Source organism: Trematomus bernacchii, unplaced genomic scaffold, assembly GCF_902827165.1.
Source record: "Trematomus bernacchii unplaced genomic scaffold, fTreBer1.1, whole genome shotgun sequence".
Taxonomy (NCBI): Eukaryota; Metazoa; Chordata; class Actinopteri; order Perciformes; family Nototheniidae; genus Trematomus; species Trematomus bernacchii.
The window spans coordinates 13,394,242-13,409,787 of NW_022987689.1; the positions used below are offsets into that span (position 1 = coordinate 13,394,242).

Consider the following 15,546-nt stretch of genomic DNA (forward strand, 5'->3'; position numbering starts at 1 on the left):
TTTCAACGTGGTCTCCACCAACACCACCATCTCCTTCAGGAAGGTTCTACCCATTGTCAGCCTGGTCTCTCTTCTGGTGGGGTTTGGAGGTCACCTCCTGCTGTGGCTGGTGCTGGTGAGGAACCCCCGCACTCGATCCAAGCCCAGCTCTGTCCTGCTCCTTAACCTCAGCCTGGCAGACCTGGGTGCCCTGCTCACCCTGCCCTGCGTCCTGCTGGCTGCTAGTTTCCAGAACTGGGAGCTGGGTGGGGCGACCTGCGTCCTGTTGGGGTTCATTACTTCAGTGACGGTGGGGGTGGAGATCTTCAGCCTGGCTGCATTGTCGGTGCTTAGGTATCGTATTGTGGCCCCAGGGACGAGACCGCCTGCTAGCCTGACCCAAATGTGAGTGTGCATATAAAAGATAAGATAAGCTTTATTTTGTAATGTTCTTATTAAACAAATTCCATGACACACCTAACAGCAACAATACATTGAAACTACCAATCATCCTTGTGCCATACTCACTGGTGCACTGTGTGTGTATTTATCTAAGGCTGAAAATGGTCTAGGCCCACAGCATTTGTTTGTTATATAAATAAAAACTACATATCCCTAGGTTAATCAAGGCCTGTACTTTAGAGTAATGAATGTTCCCAGTACCCAGCTGGTTAAGGAAATAATTCAGTCTTTCTTATTAACTTTAGCTTTTTATATTCTACACATGGTGACTTTAAAGAATCTTAATATGATATGGAGAGCATTAATAAAGCAGCAAACAACTCTTAGCTATGTAAAGATGTACAGTAGTGGAAGTCACTATGCTTTGTTTACCTAGCTGGTCTGGCCGTGCACTTGCTAGCTAATAGCTAATAGTAGCCGCTCTGCACTGCACTTAAATGTCCCATGTCATGGCCATTTCCACTGATCATAATTCCATTGTTGAGGTCTACTAGAATAGATTTACATTGTGCAATTTTCCAAACTCACCTTGGTTTCCCATACAGCATCTCTGTATAGTATGTGTATTCACTCTCTGTCCTAAACGCCTTGTTGAAGCTCCTGCCCCCCCCCCTCCCTATGAGCCCACTGTGCTCTGATGTGTGTTTATGTGTTACAACGGCATTTGTTAGCAACCAAAAAATGACACCAGTAATGACAAACAGATGAGAATGCTGCGTGGGGTCTGGGTGCCGTGTTCAATCTTTTCTCAGCTGCAGCTCCGCGGATTTCTCAGCCTGAGACGGCGGGACGCGGTGAGTCTGTGAGTCTGTGAGTCTGTGCCAGGCTGTGGGTGTGTGTGTGTGCTCAGGCTGAGTTCCGCGGTGTCTCGCTGTCTCGCTGTCTCGCTGTCTCGCCGACCCCACACCAGTAAACCAGCTCACACTGTCTGCTCCTCGCAGCAGCGAGCCTCGCAACGTCCCGCCGAGTGTGTGTGAGGAAGGAGCAATCCGCGGACTTAACGTAACGGCTCTGCGGACGTAACGTAACGGCTCCGCGGATTGGTCTAATGGGACCAATGGGTCCATTTGGGTCATCGTTACTTCACAGTGACCAGGAAGAAAAAAATGGAAAAAGAAAAATCTCCAACGAGGCGTTCTGGGGCAGCATAAACAGGTCTTTTCTGTGTTAGAGTTTTACTCGCTACAGGGTGTACTTTGAGGGTTTTTGAGTCTGCAGACCATTTACATGCATAAAAAGCTACATAACACACAAGGGGACGGTTAATAACCGGAAAAGCATGACATGGGCCCTTTAAACGGAAGTAATCGCTGATAATGCCGTTGTATGTACCAGATGTGTTCGGCCTACCAGATCTGTTCGGGGTCCATTACGCTTACCAATGACGTCACGCATTGGCTGTACGGCAACCCAAGAGGACATTTTACACGGCCAAATTCCGAAAAGAATATTAAAAAATAACAATCGACAGTGAATGTATGTTAGTGGAACTGTGTCAGGAAAGTGAAGTGTTAATTAAGGAATGTTAATGAAGAACTGAAAAGCATAAAATAGAAAGTTAATATGTAGCATATCCCTCCGAAATATGGTCGTAGACTTTACTGATGATTTAGAATTTATCCAGACTCAACGTAAGAGCTTGTGCCTCTTCGGGGGGTGCTAACATTTAAACATACACTTTATTCTTTACTTTCTCCGTCTTTATATGTAGAATATATAACTTTTCTCCATCATGTTGTTTCCATAGCAACAACAACTTCCTGTCAACAGTGTAAACTCGCCTTCAAAATAAAAGCATCTAAATAAAACAGTTAACCTCAATTACATTTAAGACATACAACTGCAACGCAAGTAACAAAAACAATGTAATATCCTTTTCAGTTTCACAGAACACAAATTGGGCTATTTACATAATATGTTTACATGATTTTGTTGTGCAATAAAACAACCAGAGAAGCGATCTGCAAGGAAATAGCACACCGTGTCCTCATGCTCCTGTTTCACCTGCTTAATACAGGTATCATCACTGCTACTGTGGTCATATCGGGGATCCCTAACATTTACAATAGTTGAGATGTGAAGGGGGTTATGTTTTTTGTCTGTGTTCTGGGTTCCTGCAGTTTTTGAACAAACACGTTCAGAGGATGAAGCTGTTAACGTTACGTGCTGCTACCATAAACTGGCTGTAGCCCACAAACTGAAATAGAATGATCAAGTTATAGTTAAGCAATAGAGAGGCGAAGTCCCTCCCTTTCCGGTGGACCTCCATGGGACCTTATTTTAGAAAAATTATGTATTGAAGTCAATGGCGAGAGAAAAGTTATCTTTCGATCCCGTTTGAATTGTGCCACGAATTACACATATGATGTTTGTCAATTTAAAAGATAATTTTGCAGTTTTTGTAAGTAAGACTTTTTTGTGTGAAACCGCTCAATGAACTACATCTCTGGTCTCGCACAACAACACATGTCACCAAGATGGCCGTCACTAGTAACCTACAGTACTGTCTTGCCAAACAAGGGATTGACTACCCTCACTATCACCACAATGAAACACGTCCAGAAGAATGTCATGCAAAGCTGCCTGCCTGCCTGCCTTCCTTCGATTCTCCCTGAACTGCCTGATCTTTTTAATATTCAATGTTAACCGTTTTTGCAGATAGCATGAAGTAGAAAAGATCGCTGATGCTGATGTAGCGTTAGCATGTCTCCCCCGGGGGCATCCGGGCTTAAACGGTGTATTATAGAATGATCACACCGGTGTGACAGTACTCTTCAAAGGGTTCACGAAATATGACTACTACTCTTAATGTTTAACATTTTGGATTACTTAATGTTACTTCATGTTAAGGCTAATAAAAATGACAAGGCTAAGGCTGTAATGCTAACTAACGTGCTAGCTACTAGAAAAGCTAACTTGATCTAGCCACTCCTGGTCCTTTCATCAGACGGGAAGCGAAAGAACGAGCAAGACCCATTGCTGGTATGATTACAACCTGGTGCAAAGCACACAGGCATCTTGTTAAAGTTATCTTATCTTAGCTATCTCTTATATTTAGTGGAGGAAAACAATTATGACTTCAATACATACTTTTTCCGAAATGTCCCATGGAGGTCCCCGGAAGGGGAGGGACTTCGCCTCTCTATAGCTCGCGTTGGGCCGAACCACGCCCCTTAGCTGTGATATAGAGAGGCGAAGTCCCTCCCCTTCCGGTTGAGCTCCATGGGACCTTATTTCAGAAAAGTTATGCATTGAAGTCAATGGAGAGAGAAAGATTATCTTTCGATCCTGTTTGAATTGTGCCACAAATTACACATATGATGTTTGTCAATCTAAAAGATAATTTTACAAGTCAAAAAAATTAAAATGTGTCTTAAAACTGTGAAGTACTGTAACACTTTTTTTGTGTGAAACCGCTCAATGAACTACATCTCCCGTCTCGCACCACACACCAAGACGGCCGTCACGTTGGCACATTTCACTTCTTTCTTTCAGAATGAGGCGAAAAGTATTAAAAGAGGTGAAAATCACTACAAGTCTGGGCATGTTGAGAGCTGTACATACACACAAGGGGAGTTAGTCGGTTCCGTAAGAGCCAGCATGCGGGACCGGCATTCTGGGATTTGTAGTCTTTCTAGTTGCGTATTTTTCATAGTCTTATATTTCAACAGTTTTACGACAAACTGTGACTTTTTTGACATGGAAATTATTATTTAAGATTGACAAACATCATATGTGTAATTCGTGGCACAATTCAAACGGGATCGAAAGATAATCTTTCTCTCTCCATTGACTTCAATACAAACTTTTTCCGAAATAAGGTCCCATGAGTCCCACCGGAAGGGGAGGGACTTCGCCTCTCTATAATGAGCATATATCACGGCCTGAAGTGAGCTATTGCTTTTATAAAACGGTTACCAAATGTGGCAATATGAAAGAAAAATACACACTCTAATTCAGATTAAAACAAATTCATTAGTAAATAATGATGTTCAAAATAAAATAGTCCCTCCGTTGCCTTCTGCACGAAACATGCTATGCAACAACACTAACAGCTAGCGAACATATTAGACAGAGAGCGTTGATCCATTATTTGGCTATTTATTTACATTCATTTGTATTTTGCCGTTTATTGTGCAGCCACTGAAAAACTGTCCAGCATCAGTAGAATGGCTTACGTGGTTACTTGTATAGGTTGAGGTTGTAGGCTCAGGCTGTTGCTCGGCGTGGCGAGAATATTGCTCCACTTTCTCCGGTCCCCGAGATTCGGCTTCCAGTAGCTCTGGAGAGAGCTTTCGCACCTGTGGCCACTAACGGTCATCATTTCTCTGCTTTGTTTCAAGACCCGCATCAGAAAGCTTTTGAATGGTGGTACTTTTCCAGTTGGTCTACCTGCTCTTCACGTAGCTCTGCATGTCTTCGTTTAGGTGCTTTTTTTTCTGGAGATAGGCACTGCTCAATCCACTCCTCCATAGTAAGGCCACCCCGGAGGTCGAAGTTAACCTTAAATGTTTCCATCTTAAGCTTTGTTAGTTAGTTAGTTTCGTAACGGACGTAATGTAACAGCTGTAACGGTTGTAGCTTTTTCTCTGACGCGGAGGGATACTGACTTGTGAAAGGTAACTACAATTCTACCCTTGATATACGCTCATTATATCACGGCTAAGAATCAGATTGCTTGATTTGACGTTTTATAATAAATAATAACAAACTCCAGTGTTATAATTCCATATTCATAAATAAAATGACACAAGCTCTTACGTTGAGTCTGGAGTTTCAATACATTCTAAATCATCAGTAAAGTCTACGACCATATTTCGGAGGGATATGCTACATATTAACCTTTTATTTTATGCATTTCAGTTCTTCATTAACATTCCTTAATTAACACTTCACAGTTCCACTAACATACATTCACTGTCGATTGTTATTTTTTAATATTCTTTGCGGAATTTGGTCGTGTAAAATGTCCTCTTGGGGTGCCGTACAGCCAATGCATGACGTCATTGGTAAGCGTAACGGACCCCGAACTTAAATCTATTGATTCGTGTTCACCAACACGATTTCCCCATTTTTTTCGTGTCACACAGAACGATTTTAAAAGCAATGTAAATAATAACAAATTAGAAGGAAAAAAAGATTAAAAAAAATACAGATTTCAGTATTCTGACCACAGTCTATGATTCTGACACAGAACGATTTTAGAAGCAATGTATTTCTATTGGTAGTATAGTTCGTGCCTGCACCAAATAATAACAAATTACAAGGAAAAAAAGATTGAAAAAATACAGATTTCAGTATTCTGAGGCTCTGAGCCTCATTTCTTTTCCTCGCGGACGGCAAAAAAACTCCGACATTATACTATTTAAAATAAAAACAATAATCGTGGCTTGATATTGAGTAAGAAAATGTTTTTATAAACCACACAGCTTCTTTGACCCGACCGGACAAAAAGACGTGGTGCAGGCACGAAACATACTACCAATAGAAATACATTGCTTTTAAAATCGTTCTGTGACATGAACAAAATGGGAAAATCGTGTTGGTGAACACGAATCAATAGATTACATTTATTTCGTGACTATTACACGAAATGCCGTGAGACTGGGTTGCTATACCAGAGTCTAATGTTCAACTATGAACAAGCGGCAATAAAGAAGAGAGTTAAATAAAAAGCAGAACCACAAGCATTCTTATATATCACTGTTTCAATGCAGATCAACATTCTGACATATTTTTGGCTAATTCCATCAAATCAAACTGTCACTTTTCTCCTCATCAGGCTCATGTATACAAATTATTGCAGCATGTAAATGACCCTATTTAGCTAGTTACAGACGGGATTTTCTAATCTAAGACATGTCTGCTTTTCTATTCCCTAGGTTATGCACTGTTGTTATCATTTGGCTGGTTTCAGTAACCATGGCATTACCCAAGGTCACGTACATCAACTTCGATGGGGGTTGCACGTGGGAAGTGGGCCTACACGAGTGGCTGTCCTTCTTGGTTCCTGCTTTCCTGGTTTATTACGTGGCCCCTCTCCTCTGTATTGCCGTTAACTGCGGCCTCATCATCTCTCACCTTCATCGCCGCAGGGGCACGCTGGCCGCCGTCCGACGCAACAAGAAAGCCACTGCTCTGCTGATCGCTTCGACACTGGTTTTTGCAATAAGCTGGTTGCCATATTACGCACTTGAGTTTGTCAATGTCATGTCCCCTCAGGTTAGCTCTGCAGCTTCTCCCATCAACCCGTTGGGACGTAAGATATCTTCAACTTCGGCATATCTGTCATCCACCCTGCCCAAGCCGACTGAGGAAACAGAGACAAGGGTGTCCTTGCTGTGGGAGGTGACGTCACTGACCGCCATTTTGTTGGTGTGTCTGGCTCCATGCTGGAACCCGCCACTTTACTTCCTGTTGTCCCGTCCGGCTGTGCGTCAGCTCCGAGCCTTACTGCCTTCCTTCTTTCGTAGACACTTGGGGAAAAATCCTGTGCAGCGCTGGCGTATCGCTCCTGCTCCTCCCCCACGCCTGCCACCCACCCAGCCTCCTTCACCCTCACTTACTCACCAGACTCTGACACACGGACTGACTCAGTAAAGACAGTACACACATAGCATATTATTCATATTTCCCCATCACAACAATCACATTGGTCAAAACCATGGAGTGTATACAAAGGATAAATCAAACCCCCGGCCCCTCCATGTATGCTGATGGAACTTTGGCCAAACTAAAAAGTCCACGGCAAATACATTTTTCCCCAAAGATGTTCCTAGTCATTTTGGGTAGCTCTTATCACACTCATATATGTCTAATATATCTAATGGGTTTTCTGAGGAAATTGGTTTTTACTAGCTATCTACGAAGAATAGGGTTGAGACTTCATGATTGACAGCTGCTATGAACTGAATTTGTCACGGAAGTTTGGGAATCATACTAGAGATGAGATTCAACTTTCTATACCCTACACAAGTGAAATGTTAATTTGCTTATAAACATATGCATGAGAGACATTATGGTTAGTTATTGTGTCTTTATAGCCAAACTGCTACCATGGTGCTAACGTTGCAGGTAGGTAGCTAACTCTAATGCAGGGGTTCCCAAACTTTTCAGCCCGCGACCCCCAAAATAACAGTGCCAGAGACTGGCGACCCCTGTCAACGGGGGGTGCTAGTGATTTGTCAATGGGGGGCGGGTTGCGCTAATGGATTGTCTATGCACACGTTATTATTAATAATAATTTAAAAAAATGGATCAAAACATTTTCAAAAATGTTTAATTAATTTGTTTTAATTTTCTATTTTTATTTTGTAATCATGTCGCGACCCCCACTTTGAAAACCCCTGCTCTAATGAACTGTGGCCTTGCTCTGCCAGTGATTGGCTCTGGTGGGTGTGTGAGCGGGACATTGACGCCGCCGCTGCTGTTTCCATTTGTTCTATTTGATGTCAAAATGTCCGCTTCTATATCCAGGATATGTTGCTTTGCGATCATAGCCATATTGTCTTTGCTTGTGCAACATTTTAGTAAAAGTATAAATAGGCTTTAGGCAACAGTGTGTAAGGTTCTTAGACAGTAGACAGTGCATCATAAACAGAATGCATTACGTGCCATATCCCTCATCGCAATGCCAGAGTCTCTAAGCAACGGTCTTGGCGGTATGAGACTCGCAGAGGAGACCCTCAAATTCAAAACGATTGAAGATAACATTTTACACGGGGTTCTGTTGACATCACCAACAACAAATCCAGGTCACTGAACTTAAACAGACGTCTCCCGCATGGGATCTGAAGCTACAACGTTATCAGCCTTTTTCAGGGACTGGAGGACGTCTGTGGAGCCTACATGAACTAACATAAACCATCCATGCAAACATAAATCTAATTCCCTGTGGAGCATCCCTGAACAGCAGTAAAAAGGGTCTAAGTAAGACATATTGCATGTGCATAGTATGAAAAGAGCTCTGGCTGCTACATAGATCGTCCATAGATGTCTTTAAATTGCATCTAGTATAGATTACGTCAAGGATACAAGCTTGTAACTCTAATACTAAGCCGTCTGACAGAACAAAAACACTGGGGATACAGTGGGGCCATGCCTGCCTCCATTTAAAGCTCCTTGTTAAAGCTCTTGGTTGTAAACCTTATCTAAATTCAATGTCATTTCAAGAACCTCGTGAAAAGAGGCCTCGTTGACTTATGAGAAGCATAAATATAAGCTGCCTGCTTTTTCTCTGAGCCTTAATGTTGAGAGGTGCTTATTAAATAGGGATTTGACACTAAGGATCACATCAGAAGATGACTGAATGGGAAAATTATTTCTTAACAAGTGGAGCTCGTCTGCATCCAGAGTGGTTTTAATATCACATTGTGTGAAGGGTAGGCCTTGTCATGTTCTGGCTTTGTTTGACAAATTAGCTGAGGACGAGTAATTGGATTTTTTTGTTGTCAGGCTATTCATATTGAGAGATGGGAAGCAGCAATTTACATTTATTAAGTTAGAATCACTTAAGCTGCACTGACATACAATACAACGGGTTTGTTTTGCAACTAATATGGAAATGCGTTTTTTATCTGAAAGAAACACAGACATATTTAAATCAATAGTTCAACATTTTGCTAAATATATATTTGCTACTTATACTAGAATGGGTTTAATGCAAAGACTACATTTCACGGTGTGTGCGTGATGTTGTGTACATAGCCTATATATGTGTGTGAAAATTACAGAGTAATTAATCGAATACTTGATTTCCATTTTCATCTGCTGAGTTAGCCAGGGGGTTTGACACTACTCAAGATATCAATCTCAAGGTTTGTATTCCTCATCACAATGCCAGAGTCTCTAAGCAACTGTCTTGGCAGTATGAGACTCGCAGAGGAGACCCTCAACGCCAGCAGCAGTTAGCCTAGCTTAGTGTACAACTAGAACCAGGCAAAACGGCTAATTTACTTGTCATATTTTGTTCGTTTATTGCCTTCAAATGTTGAAAAAAGTGAATTATAAAAATAACAGAGGGTTATGTGCCACGATAACTTTAATTTTGGGTAAGCAACATCTTTGTCCTCTTTTAAATCTTTAAGAACACACTTTTTTTAAATGCAGTTTTCCTTATTTATCCTTTGCCAATCCATCTGTCTAATAATAATCAATTATTTGTTTTGCAAATGTATTTTTTGGACAGGACACGACAGGAAAGCGGGAATTCTACCCTTTTATGTAACTTTTTGTGATGCTTTTTTCTTTGTCATTTTATTGGATTCTTTTTTCAGTTTGTTGTTGTGCTATTAGATGTGTCGCGATATACCATATTGATAGTTAATATAATATTTAGAAAATGTATATCATCCTAATAATACACATTTGATAATATTGTGCTTTTTGTTTTGGTATTTTGTTGTATAGTAATGGATACAGGCTCTCTATCCACCGCCGTACACTCATATTATCTTGTAATTTAATAAAGTAAAAGATGATTATTTACAATTATTTATATTCATATATTATACAACATTCTGATAATTTGGCAGCATTATGTGATGTTCAAATAAAAAAATATATATAATATTGTGGCTATGGTAATTTGTAAGACTGTTGTTAGTTTGTATAAGCTATGAGTATATACTGTAAACTATGTGTAAGTAATCTTTGTCCAACTACACATGCACATGATACATTTCCATCAAGTCCTCCTTTATTTACAACAATTTCATTTCACTCAAGAGCAAAAAGTAATTCACTTCCAGGCCAGCTCTGTCCTTCTCATGATCTGTGGATGACAGGCATGTGGCCGTGATAAAACATAAAGCTGCTTCTGACCTTGCTCAATCTAATACAACCCATAAATCCTGCCTTGGTGAACCTCTTGACCTTGTGTGATCTCCCAGCCTGCACCACTGCACAATCTACTGACAGACCGGGGTGTTTCCTCTGGGACGGCGGCTTCTTTCGTCGATACCGTCTTGGTTTCTAATGAGAGCACTTATCTCCATCACCTGTCTGCGCTGTGATCCTCTCACATAGTGCAAGGCGCCGGCGATGTCCTCCTGACACTTAATTAAGCCTGCCGATTAGAGAAAGCTTAAAATATAAGTCACGCTCAGTAGGGCCCATTGAGAGGATCCTTCCCATTTCCATTCAGTGTGTTTACTGAGCCTCGCACGTGGGTGGACGCCTGCTGTAGTTTTTGAAAACACAGTGATATCCACCAGCTATGAACACAGTGGGCAGAATGGGCTGCAAGGAGAGAGAGGAGATTAATATTCAAAGCGTTAATGAGATGGTTATGTAACTGAGGGGACTTCTCATCATCCAGATGGGGATTTCGGAGAGGTATTGATTCTTCAAGTGCGACAGCAAGAATGAACACTTACCACTTCACAGGATTAAGAGGATATCCGGTCATTCACTGTCATTGAACTCTATTTAAATCCAGCAGACTTAAAACAAAGATCTATAGACGAGTGCTGATTCACAAATAAGCCTTAAGCCGGGCTACATACACACATAGCATCACTGTTTACCTTAGCAATAGGTGTACTTCTCGGTATCAACTGAGAATTGATAAACAGTGTTTGTTTTGTATTTGCTACCTTTCATACATTTTCAAAAAGCATGTTTGTTTTCAACCTGTTTGAATGCCTCTTTTATCTGACGCCAACCTTTTGTTTTTGTTCAAGCAAATGTACTACAAAGAAAAACATCTTTGGCAATGTCTTTGTTTTTGCTTTTCTTATTTTAATGTGGCTTTGGTTCAAATGAGTTGAAACAACTGATTTAAGACAAAAAGAGAAAAACCTTTGAACACCTTGATTGTTAATTTCTTAACTTTAATATAAGGTCTTGAGTACAATTCATGTTTAATTATCTTCGTCGCAATGTCCTTGAATCAGGTTTTTAAAAATAGCTGACAGAGAATTAGCCTAAAGCTAACACAGGAGGGTACGTGATGCTTGAGCTTAATAATCCCCCCAAAAACTTTTCCCACCGCATATCATTAATAAAGGTATTATTTAACATGATAACCGGCTGCCACAGGCTATTTGGCTTTCATAACGATTGTCGGCCATTTGGGGGCAGCAGCACAACTAATATTTGACATTGTATCACCTATAAAGGTGCCTATTGTTTAATGCAGAGAAGATATGGAGCAACATTAGCATTTTCTTAGCATTAGTTTTGTATCTTTCCTCCAATGAATGTAGGTTGAAAATTCTAATATTTTAGCTAATTTTTGGTCTCCACCAACAACAACTAGCTGCTAAATGCTCCACTATGTGAGCAGACATTGTCCTTACTTTAGTCTCTATGCCATGTGCATGGGTTTAACTGAGCTTTAAAAAATATATATATATGATCCATTGTAAATGTGGAAGGGAGAACAAAGTGGGTCAAGCACTAGGACCCAGATAAGGGGCAGAGTCTATCAAAAGGGGCGGGACGTTCACGTTGGCCTTTTTTTTTCCTGAAATGAACACACCTGAGAGAACAGCTGAGGCCATCCTTTTTGTTCAGATGTTTACAAGCTTGATATCATAGCAAATTGAAGAGCCATGAAGTTTAAATATGTATTTTAAATGCAGAATGTATTTAACACCTACTCTATTACGTCCCACACCTGGGCTTTTTGTTCATACTCCCTTCCTCGAGTGGAGTCTGTTATTTCATGTATTAATACATATTTAAACACATGAATACAGTGGTATCTGACTTCAGTTTGTTATGGTCATGGGGAATCATTGGTTACATTAAAATAGAATGTATGTAGCTTTTTAATAGCTTTTGGATAACTGAAGGAGGTGCTGATAATACTGCTGCTTGAACATCATTAAAAAAGTTTGGATATTTAACAGTGAAGCAATCAGACACAGTGACCTTTGCACCAGCATGAAACAATCTTCTAGAAATTATCACCTAAAATGAACAAAACAAATATACTTTAATATCATTTAACCCAAGAATACAGAAAATTACAGTTTTTTCAATTTACTTTACATTCATTTTCTTTTGTTTGCCATTTCACTTATATTTAGGACAGGAAGACAGGAAATTATGGAGGACGGAACATGACTTAAGTATAAATAAATAAATAAATAAATGTGTAAATAAATGTATGAAGAAATACAGGAATAAATAAATAAATAAATACAGGAGTAAATAAATACAGGAAAAAATAAATGACGAAATAAATAAATGATGAAATAAATACACAAATAAATAAATAAAATAATAAATAAATGCATAAATAAATATGGAAATAAATACACCAATAAATATAAATAAAAATAAATAAATAAAAGTCGAAAATAAAACAGAACACACGTTATTATATATCTTTCATATATTTCTACATTTACGCGACATACATTTATTTATGTGTCCGTATGCTAATGAGGTGGGCGGTCCTAACCTCAGTCTGAAGCAGGATTCGCCAATTGTTGGAGCCAGGCAGAAGCAAGAGATTCGTGGCAAGTCACATATGTTCATTCTGTGTACAGTGTGTACTGTACACCCACGGCAACTCGCTAATAATGGCTTCTTTAATAATTGTTCTTTCGCACACCCGTTCGCGATGTCCTCAGCGGTGTGCCCCCAACGAAGATGTGCTTCAATAACGTTTGGGGGCAACATGTAAGATGGACGCCCGAGGGTCGCCTCCTCTGTTTCCGAGAGGATTTCAAGTTGGCGGGCAACCTCTTGAAGACTCTCAAACACAGCTGGGTTAACATCCACATCCATGTCGAGCTGAGCCAAGTCCTCTATACATCGTTCCACACGAAACTGGACATAGTCTTTTGGTTCTCTGTTCTCTAAATGGTCCACCAATGATCTCCAATGGCTCTTAAACCAATACCCATAAATAATGCTTACAACTGTGGATAAACCATGGATGTATAAAGATAAGGGCTAAACAGTAAAGCTCCTGCATTCGAATCAGCGTGGTTAGCCAGGCGTTAGTATAGCCCTCTGCCAGAAATGATCACACACTCCTGTAACCAATCCTGCTTCAGACTGAGGTTAGGACCGCCCACCTCATTAGCATACGGACACATAAATAAATAAATGTATGTCAAGTAAATGTAGAAATATATGAAAGATATATAATAACGTGTGTTCTGTTTTATTTATTTATACATTGGTGTATTTATTTCCATATTTATTTATGCTTTTATTTATTCTTTTATTTATTTATTTGTGTATTTATTTCAACATTTATTTATTTATGTATTTATTTAGTCATTTATTTATTCCTGTATTTATTTATTTATTTACGTATTTATTCCTGTATTTCTTCATACATTTATTTACACATTTATTTATTTATACTTAAGTCATGTTCCGTCCTCCATAGGAAATAAGGGGAAACTGGATTAAAACCAGGAACACTGCAATTTTGTGCTATGAGCATGTAACCATTCTGCAACCAGATGCCCCAATTTAAACCAACTTAGTTAGTGTTTATCTTCTGACAGGATTTTTTGAGTATTACTATTCACCAAGACACTGCAGTAGAATACAGCTCATGCTCTCATTTTAAATAGTGTAAGAAACGCAAATTAATGGGGTTTTTTGTTGAGCTAACGGACTCAATCTAATTGAGGTAACAATAAAACCTAATTCTTCTGTACAGGTAGCTACACACATTTATTTACACCTTTTTCCAAGATGGCGTCCCTCTGCTTCCCTCTCGCGGCAGCTTCACCTCACAGCGAGAAAACCTGATTGTTTACCTTCAAAGACACCGGGGAAAAACCCAGTCTTGGACCAAGGTACGTAGGCCTATTTGAACTATTTGTAATCGAAAGCCTCAGCTGATATTTACACTGGAGGAACTGCTTCACCCTAACATCACCATCCATCCATCCCCTCCACCTCCTACCCAACCCTTTCCGTAGTAATACATCCACTCAAGGACGCGCCCACAATGCACACTTTGCAGAGAGAGAGAGAGAGAGAGAGAGAGAGAGAGAGAGAGAGAGAGAGAGAGAGAGAGAGAGAGAGAGAGAGAGAGAGAGAGAGAGAGAGAGAGAGAGAGAGAGAGAGAGAGATGCAGGTATTCACGGGAGGTGGGGAGGGAAGCACAGTCGCTGCTGGCCATTAGGACGTCAAAAGGACAGGAGGGGATGTGTGTTTGTGTGCTCATGGCTTTCTTTATTTTTCCCACAAGAACTCGCTTCTTATTCCAGACGCAGGTGTAGCCTCCCCCCCCCCCCCCCCCCCCCCCCTTCCAGACTACAACTGCCTATCCTAGTTTTTTCCATGCCCGGCACCAGAGGAGGTTTTTACGCGCCGGAGTGGGAAGAATAACATGATGTTAAACGAGATGTGGAGCGTCTCTTTTGTGCGCCGTCTGCTCCCGCGGCTGTGAGTGTGATGCCGGGTCTGCACCCCGCACAGATGACCTGAACCGGGCGGAAGAGGCGGAAACAACCACAGCACCTGATCCATAAAGAGGATACTTATTGATAACCATGGCTGACCAGGTAAGGCGATACCTTTTTTTTCTTCTCCAAGACCCACCTCGTGCGTTCTGGACAAATTCTGGACTACACACACACACCCTCCATTGTAGAGAATAGCAAGAGATCTTATCATTGTTTTTGTGCAGCACACTTTTTCCCTGTGTGTGTAGGAATTCAGTTTTGGATTTGGAGCATTCTGTTATATTTACTCTCAGGATATTATTATTTTTTTTTAAACACAGACTTCCAGTGTGTCTGTGCTACACAATGGCGACTTTATAGTTAGATTGATGAGTGTCATGGTGTCTGTTTTTCACTTTGTGGACCATTTAATTCAAAAAATGCCTTCATATATACTCCAAAATGAATTATAATGAGCAATAGAGTAACATGGCAATGCAAAAAATCTGATATAACTAGGCTTTAGCTGGTACCGAAGCAGAGAGTGTATTTGGCCTGTTACACTGGTGGGATCAAAAACATTGCCTGTAGTATTAATTTTGTATTGTGCACTGTTGTTTGCCCTAGTTTCTCCACAGCCTTGCGAGAGAAGGAGATTAACCCCTGACTCTCTGGCTCAGAGCGGTCAGGGTTTCCTCTCTGCTCGTATAGCTCCCCTGAGCGCAGCTGACTCTAAAGG

At 40.5% G+C, this 15,546-nt stretch overlaps 1 protein-coding gene across 1 annotated transcript in view; it reads left to right on the forward strand.

The window, feature by feature from the left end:
- The first annotated feature begins 14,662 nt into the window (after positions 1–14,662).
- rem2 (RAS (RAD and GEM)-like GTP binding 2) overlaps positions 14,663–15,546 on the forward strand; it is a 41,073-nt gene continuing 40,189 nt past the window's right edge. Inside the window, 1 exon segment of the mRNA XM_034137135.1 lies at positions 14,663–14,927. Within this exon segment, the coding sequence (XP_033993026.1) occupies positions 14,916–14,927 (12 nt within the window). The 5' untranslated portion in view covers positions 14,663–14,915.